This window comes from Phymastichus coffea, unplaced genomic scaffold (genome assembly GCF_024137745.1).
Source record: "Phymastichus coffea isolate CEN01 unplaced genomic scaffold, Cenicafe_Pcof_1.1 PCOF00009, whole genome shotgun sequence".
Taxonomy (NCBI): domain Eukaryota; kingdom Metazoa; phylum Arthropoda; class Insecta; order Hymenoptera; family Eulophidae; genus Phymastichus; species Phymastichus coffea.
In genome coordinates this window covers 2,058,011-2,066,524 of record NW_026706820.1, presented here as the reverse complement: position 1 = coordinate 2,066,524, position 8,514 = coordinate 2,058,011, and the positions used below count along the sequence as shown (strand labels likewise).

The window sequence follows — 8,514 nt, the reverse complement described above, 5'->3', positions numbered from 1 at the left end:
GGCTGATGTGCCCCTTCCCTTATTTTTGCCAAATTAATATGCGGTGAGTAATATTCCCGGAAATATTATGGAGAACGAGCTTAGCTCAATCTATCTCCCTAGATCAATTTACAAATCTTCCCGGGAGGGATGACAATTGGTATGATAGGTAGTTAAATTACCGATACCCGATTAGATACCATAACCAGTCATGTGTGTTCTCGTGACATTTGATTAGTTGTCATGGTTGGTCACGTGTGCTCTCTTAGTATCGACGTGACATGCCCACCTCTCGGAATCCTTTGCTGATAAAGCAAGGGACACGCGCTCTCCGAGCGCTGCTGTAATAGTTTTTTTTTGTGTTTTGTTATTTCTCTTTTTTTTATCTTATTATTACATATACATATTTTTTATTTATTGTTTGTGTGTTGTTTTACGTTTTTTTTTTGTTGTGTGTAACGGTCCTATCTATAAGCTAGTTTATTATGTCACTGGATCACCGCAACCCGTCAAACACATCTATCTGTTTACACAAATTAGCACATTAAGGGTGTATAGGCTATCAGTCGAAACAATGCTACAATATTTATTTTTTGTAAATGCGTGTATATTGACGGTAAAAAGCTACTTGCAAAGTTTCAACTAGATTCATGGGTTATTAAAAAAGTTATATTGATTTAAATTTTACATACTCTCTTATGGCCACAAGCCATTAGCCTAATAATTCTGAACTTTAAACTAAAAATTGGTATAGAAAAAACAATAATAAACTCCTCAAAGTTATATCTATCTATCCGTAAATATTCTAGGAAAAAATATGTAAAAAAAATAATATTATTTCATGGAATATTACAGAAGTTTTTAATGAAAATATAATGCAAAATTATGTCTTTCATTTGCAAAACAAGCAAGACTTGGCAACACCGCCGCCGCCATATATGACGGACGACGATTTCTATAGCTATAGATATAATAGCTGCGTGCATCTGTATCATAAAACACTACAAATGATATTTTATTTACTTTGATTTGTAAAGAATTACAAATCGAACCAAAAAATTAAAAATCAACTAATAATTATCTTGTAGCAATAGTTTTATTATCTACCACCAGAAAAATAATAATTTGTGTAATTTTCACATCACTTTTTGAATTGCAATTTAAATTTAATACTATTGAACAATAAAACACATTATAAAATTAAATTTTTTAAGTACCGTTACACCTTCAACTTTCTAACCAGTCAACAATTTTTTTTATTGTCGGCTTGTGAGCCGTTACAATAGGCTTATTATTTATTTTTTCACTAAGTAAATCAAAAACTCCTGTTATTCCATAACTGAAATAAGTAGTTTTCAAGAGTTCAATTGTAATGTTTGCCCTAATTAGCTTTTTCCTAATTTCATTGCCAACAACATTTAGAAGTGGGTTTAGTGTGGGCAATAATCTTCTTACTCGAGCATCATCTAACCATTTATCAGTGATTTGCACATAACTATGACCACAATTGACTAGATGATCATAACTTATTGCTAGTTTTTTAATAATTTTTTCTAAAATTGCAACATCTTTGGTAGCGTCATGAGCATTCAAAGAAGAAATATTTAGCCAATTAGCAAGACTTGTAATGGTACAAGCACCTTTACCAGTGCGTTCGGTACATTTTTTTATAACTGGTAAAGTATCTATGAATCCTTCGAGAACTTTCGAAAATTCATCAGTTAAGGAACATTTGTTTATTGCATTTAATAGTCTGGGTCCATCGAAATTCAAATTGTGCGCAGCTAAATAGCATTTCTTATTGAACGGCAATAAGTAATGTAGGAACTGTCCCATAGCGATTCTAAGCGAAACCGAATGAACTTTTTCGCTTTGTAGCATAAGATCTCCTTCGTACTTTCTCAAGCCATGAATAGCAGAGGCAGCTGCTGAAATATCTTGAACGGGATAAATATAAACATTGAAAGAAATTTTACCACATTTAGCAGCTATCTGCAGAATATCACATTCGGTGTGCAACCCACTTGTTTCCAAGTCAAAATAGATAACAGGGCAATTTTCTTTTAATGTACCTTCCTCGTCGTCGCTCAAGGACGGTGCATCCTGCACAGCGGGCTCAGTAAGCAAATTTGAGTTACTTAGATATGTAGTTCCCTCTAGTTGTTCTTTTTTATGTCTCAACGCAGATTTCTTCTTACGCAATAAAATTTTATTTTTCTTGAAAGTTTGAGTCTTAATAAACAATGCTCGTTTCACTTTATTTTTTATTATTTTATCAATATATTGTCTGTGATTCTTTGCTGGAGATAATTTCAAGTTGCCACAAATGTTACTGGTATAACAGTCACCAATATTCTTTTGACAAACAACAGCAGCAAAACGGTAGTCAGATGACGCAGATAAACTCAAACATTTAGACTTAGGTGCTTTAGCAGCCATACTTGCATTTAAACTTTCGTTAACATTACTAGAGGCACCTATTGAAAATTTTTCTGCATTATTAGCTAATTTGTCAAAGATATTTTTCAATTCTTCAAATAGCTTTTGATCTTTCAATCCTCCGGGAACCATCTTATGGTCGTAGTTTTCCCTGTCACTTACAAAACCACACCATTGACCACACATGTCATGATTGTTAAATTCGTGGTACGGTATACACCGAACAGCTGAAGCCATATTTTTACTATTACCTTTGTTCTGTGCGACGGCGTAGGTGAAACACCTATGCAAATATTTTATTGAATCTGATTTCAGTTCTTGGTAATTTTTTTCAATGCCATATAACTCCTTTTTTACTCCTTTTGAGGTATGATTAATATCTGACAATTTACTAATTTGATGCGTAGCTCCTTGGCGACAAGCAGCAATCGCAGAGCTGTCATTATCTCCTATAAATATACCTATTTCAACATTCTTTGATTTTAATATGCTGTTTTCATTAACAATTTTGTTAGCAGCATAACCTTCCATAGCTTTAGCGGACCCATAAAAGCTGAGTCTGCAGTCATGATCAAAAGGGCTGCATCCGTTGTCGCATTTTTTACATTTACGATTACATGTTGAAAAACCTAATATGGCTTGAGAGTACAATCCAACAATAGCACCGTACCCGTTAAGACTGTCATAATTTTTTCCATTGGCTCGAGTACTCCATCCCATGTCATAAGATGCTATTAATTGAACGACTGTTTCAAAAGTTACTGGAGCTTCTAGATTCAAAGATTTGTTAAAACATGAATTGATATTTTCAGGCCTGAAAAAAACCAATATAGTAATAATAAAACATTTGATATGCATATATTTTGAAAAATAATTATTTAAGCATTATCAATTTGTTAAAGCGTAAAATAAAGCAGTTTTAGTCACAATTTCTTTTTACCATTTGAATTTTTATTACAGACAATTACGTACAATTCTTAAAAATATATCTCTTATTAAAAACGAAACCCTCTTTAAAAATCTTCTTTCATTTAATTAAAGACTTATTATTCATAATTGTTTTACTATATTAATATGAAACAAAATTAACATAAAAAAATTTTTTTTAATCACTGTCACTTCACTTGATTAAAATTCTATGATTTTCCATACGCATAAACATGCAACATAAAAAAACTTCACTGATGTACAATAGTAAAATTTAATTAAAACTGATTCGATATGACAACATTAACATAAAAAAAAACATTTAAAAAAATCACTGTACTGTCACTTGATTGAAATATCATAATGTAGATTGAAATTGAATACAATTTTTCATACGTATAAACATGCAACATAAAAATATTTGAACTGATGTACAATAATAAGATATGATTAAAATCAATTTGATGTGTTAGGATAATAAGCAAGAATTATTTCAAAACATGCACTTGATTCTGTACTAATAATTACAATTGTTGTCTGAGACTTTCAAGATTCTCCAACATCAATTTACGCTCCAACTCAGTAGCTTTTTCACAACTTTGTTTGGCAAGTCTTTCTGTTGCTGTTCCTACTTCTTCTTCGTACCTTTTATATGTTTTGAAATCTATTTGTGGTATATTTAAAGTAGCTGACAGTTTATTGAAATTGGTAAACCCAATCCCACTGTCCATTAATCCTATAATAAAAACCAAATTATTAATATTTTTCATATAAAAATACAATTTTCATAACATTTATGCGACTGATTTTATTACCTAGAGCAAGCTTTGTGTTCACATCGAATCGATTGACACTGTCAGGGTTTATAGCGCTTGAATGTTGTTTACTAGTTGTAACAATGTTTGTCAACAAACACTTGTGGCAACGAATTGATAAAATTGAGCCAAGTCCTCGACGTTGTTCGTTTTCAATGTTGGTTAGCGACAAACATTCTTTACAACTATTACACCATAATTGTTCTCCAAGAAAAAGTAATTCAGCAATCCGTCGGCCTTATCCGGGTTTTAAAGCTTCTGGTTTTTCAGTAGTTTGAGTATTTTCAACATTATTCGCACCGCGTTCAACATTATCACTAACGTCTAACCTTTTGCGTGATTTACGACCATTTTGTTGTTGTGCTACACGCTGCTTATATATTTTTTCGCTCACTAATCTGCCTTTCCAATAATGTCTGATTTTATTCACTTTAGGCATTTTTGTAATTATAGTTAAACACCAGTGTTAAAGTTAAATGTTTTTATGCAGTGCATGATGTACTCATGACGGTATCGTCAGTAACCTGTAATGCGTGCAACACATGACTGAGAACTGAGGTGACGCTTCTGAACCAATGTAGTCAAAATAAGAAATCGAAATTCTTGAAGCGTACAGCGTTGCCACGATTTCCATGCTCAGTTCAAAGTATATATTTCATTGTAAAACTTGCAAATATGTATTATTGCAACTATTTTCTCACTTGATAACATATATTTTTAGTTCTTCAGCTATATATAGGCATTTAATACTTCTCAATATTATTAATAAAAAGTTAATTTTTTTGTTTTTCGAAGTTGAAACCCTGCAGAATTCATTCTCAAAAGTTTGTGACACATAAGTAATAGTATTAATATTCTAAACAATAATATTGCTTTTTACCTTACCAAAACGTTTTTAATGTCAAATTATACGTTTTTACTATTTATATGTAGGATTTTATCAGCACAAACAGACAGTCAAAGCCTTTAAATACTAACTTTGTTAGTTTCATTAACTTTTGGCTAAGATTGTATAGCCAATACACCCTTAAACGGCGACACCTCACCGATCATTCGATTGTGACGTCACAAAGTAATAGATATAGATATAATAATTATTGTTATTTCAGAAAAATATGTTAATTAGATGCAATTTTGATGTAACAAAGTATTTCTTATATAGATTTTAGTACGTAGATTTAGAATATAGTAATCCAAATTGCGTTTAATTTTTAAATAATAATGAATTTTAATATGCAAAGTTAATTTATTTATTACTTTATAAATATGAATTATTAGAAAAATGTAAATAGTCCATATTCAAAATGAATAACTAAAGAACATGAGTAAGAATTGGTTTCATTAATAACAGCTTAATAATAACTGTTATCAATAAATAAATAATTAATAATTTATTTAAATAATAAGTTGTATATAAAACGAGAGCGTTAATTTTATACTTAATAATGATAGCTTTATAATTTATAAATCTTAGATAATTAATCTAGTAATTGTTTTCTAAAATTACAGAAAAAACCGTTACAAATATGAAAATTTATTATAATTCAAATGTTATTAATTAACTTGAATATTTTTTTTTAGAAATTACTTCTAAAATTAATAAACGATAAAGTTATGTAAAAATTTAATAATTCTCTATTTTAAATATTGTAATATTACATTAATTAACTTTATTAGTTAATAACTTTTGACGATACTATTTGTGATAATTGTAAATTATATTAAATCAATCAATAACTAATTCTGTGAAGTTCACATATGTTGAAAGTTCAGTATTGATGTTTATTTACTTGTAAATTAAGAAAATTCATTTCTCAAAATTCGTGAATGTTTCTCGAATATTCGAAAACTTCTCGAAGAGAACTCTCCTGCGAAAATAGGCGGGAAAATCTGTGTATAAATACGCCCACTATTGCACAGGCTGGTATTCACTTTTAGCCTTGCAAGGTGAGCGCATGAGATTGAATAAACTTGGCTAATACCTAAGTTTTTTCTTTCATTGTGATTATCTGAGCAAAACTTTTCCTTTCCTATAATTCGAGCTCAACTTATAGAACATCTCGCGCTATAAGAAACTTGGGCCGAAATATATCCTCTCCAAGAAAGACTTTACCTCTGCTCATGGGACAATTCGCACCATAAGAAACTAGGGCATCGTCTGACTTTCCTTGAAACATTATTCATAATCGTATATATTTGATTTATCAATTTATTTTATTGAAAATTAGATTAATTTTACTAGAAACGAATTCTTACTCATTAACGCAACTAAATACGAGAGTACGAATTATTATTTATAAGTGATATGAACATCACATGTGTCTCTTTATTTATCTTATTTCAATATATTTATTTTTTTATTTATAGTTTGTTTGTTTTTTTATGTGGTGTTGGTTTTGTTTTTTTTTGTTTTTTTTTTATTTATTTATTTATTTAGAATAGGAAGGAGAAGGGAGAGGATTACAACAGTTCTAAGCGGTGAACTTACAGGTTTCGCTGAAATCTAAATAGAATCTCCTTGCCGATACATTTGGCGCAAGGAGCATTATGGAGCATAAAGTGTTCAGGACGGATTCATTCGGCCTCCATGGCCAGTTGTTGGTTCGTCGGTGTGACTGCCACACCTGCTCGGCAGTAAAAGCAGCCTCGCCAGTGTGCGGTATCCTATCCGCAGCGGCGGCACGGATGGAACGGAGCTTCCCCGAACCCCTTACCACTGTAGGTTTCTTTAAATAGAAAGCTTAGGTGTAAGTGCCCGTGTTGAACTTCTCTAAAGATATACTCGGTTAGCTGGTGGTAGCTCCAGCCTTCTTCTTCGTCGAATTGTGGGAACTCGGGATGCTCCATGGTCATCTGAGCTTCCCGGTTCCCCCACCGTTACATCAATCGGTCCATAACGGTTGTTGACATCCTGACCTTCTGAATCTCTTCCAGTGTGCAGGACCAGTTTGCCCTTTTGTGTGGTGGGCCGAGTGCGGTGGATGCGATGCACTTCATGGTGCTGATGACTGATATCTATGATACTCATATATCTGATATGACAGGAGGTATGTTTAGTTCTTTTAAACCTTTTTTTTAGAAAGTGGAGAGTGGTGGTTCAGTGTCTTTTCTTTCGGATTCTAGGAGTGGGATTACTTGAACGGCTATGGGTATGGAGTGAAGAGTGTCGTAATTAATCGGTGGCCTAAAATACTTTCCGTCAAGTAATGTCTGTGCAGATTATTCTTATTTGAGGGTTTAAAGGCTGATTCAGTTCTTGCATCGGTATATTTTCGAACCTATGGCCTTTGTCACTGTACACTCTATACGCGCAGAGTATGCAACTTACTGCTATTACGGATGCTATAACGATTACAATGATTACTCCTAACGCTAAATACGCGTGTAATAGTTTCACACGGTCCGAGTGTTCGTATCTGTTCTGATTATTATTTATTTTTGGGCTTTTTATTATTATTTCGTTTGTAGTCATCAGAGAAATTTTTGGAATCACAAAATTTTCTGCCCTTAGTTTTTTCTTAACCCCCAAATCAATATCGTGGTACTAAGTTCGTACAACTGGGGAATCTGTATTAATCCAGTGCTATTCAAGAGAATGGGCTGTATGCCGTTACAATTTACATCAAAAGAAGTATTGGGGGCCACAGAGTATAACAAATCATTATTTTGTAACGTCGGTATAAGGTAGTAGTCAGTTTCGGAGCTAGCCTCAAGTTAGCAAAATACAAGATTTGACTCTTCCGGTGATGTTAACAGATTAAACTCGCAGGAATTATTGTTTGATTTGCGTATAGTTGGGTGCGGGCACAGGTAAAAGGAAAAAATACACTTGATATCAATAAAATTTTCGCTTACAAAGGCGTGGGTCGTTTCTTCCTCTGTCACAGTCAGGTAATCACTTTATGGTCTAATGAATTTAGCGACTCGGTTAGTTTCGTTAAGATACTGAAATACTAGTAGTGAATATAATTTGAAACTCTGCGTATTGCTGCTTGCGACAAGGGAAAAAATTACTTCGACAATGATGTTCTTACGAAAGTAAACTACGTTAACTTTTGCAACTTGTTGTAGTGTTATGAAATGAATTTTTGACATATGTATTGGCAACTTTGAATTAGTAATTGCCCTGATAGTTTTTATTGCGTTTAGCAAAAATTACAGATTGAAAAGAAAATTATTTGTTTTGCAGGATTTGACGTACTTCAGTTGATATGTAAATAAATTTATGTAACATGTCGTTAATTTCGGCTAAAATAAGGCTAATGTGTGTAGAATATACTGGGCTCATTGCGCTAGTAATGAAATCTGCGCGAGTTTTTCTAAAAAGCAAAAGATTTGTTTCTGATTGTAAATT

At 32.3% G+C, this 8,514-nt stretch overlaps 1 protein-coding gene across 1 annotated transcript; it reads right to left on the bottom strand.

The window, feature by feature from the left end:
• Window positions 1-1,206: 1,206 nt before the first annotated feature.
• Window positions 1,207-7,007, bottom strand: LOC131671175 (uncharacterized). The gene is made up of 3 exons (XM_058947421.1): window positions 6,875-7,007; window positions 3,874-4,081; window positions 1,207-3,232 (listed from the first exon to the last, which is right to left on the bottom strand). Exons 1-3 carry the CDS (start codon window positions 7,005-7,007, stop codon window positions 1,207-1,209), a joined length of 2,367 nt encoding a protein of 788 aa, XP_058803404.1.
• Between the last annotated feature and the right edge of the window lie 1,507 nt (window positions 7,008-8,514).

Bases quoted from the DNA above. Each gene is read 5' to 3' on its own strand.
- LOC131671175 (XM_058947421.1), bottom strand. From the start codon at position 7,007: ATGGAGCATCCCGAGTTCCCACAATTCGACGAAGAAGAAGGCTGGAGC. The intron at 4,082-6,874 runs GTAAGGGGTTCG...TTTTTATTATAG, and splicing joins ATTTAAAGAAACCTACAGTG to GATTAATGGACAGTGGGATT. The intron at 3,233-3,873 runs GTAATTATTAGT...GGTTTTTTTCAG, and splicing joins GAAAGTCTCAGACAACAATT to GCCTGAAAATATCAATTCAT.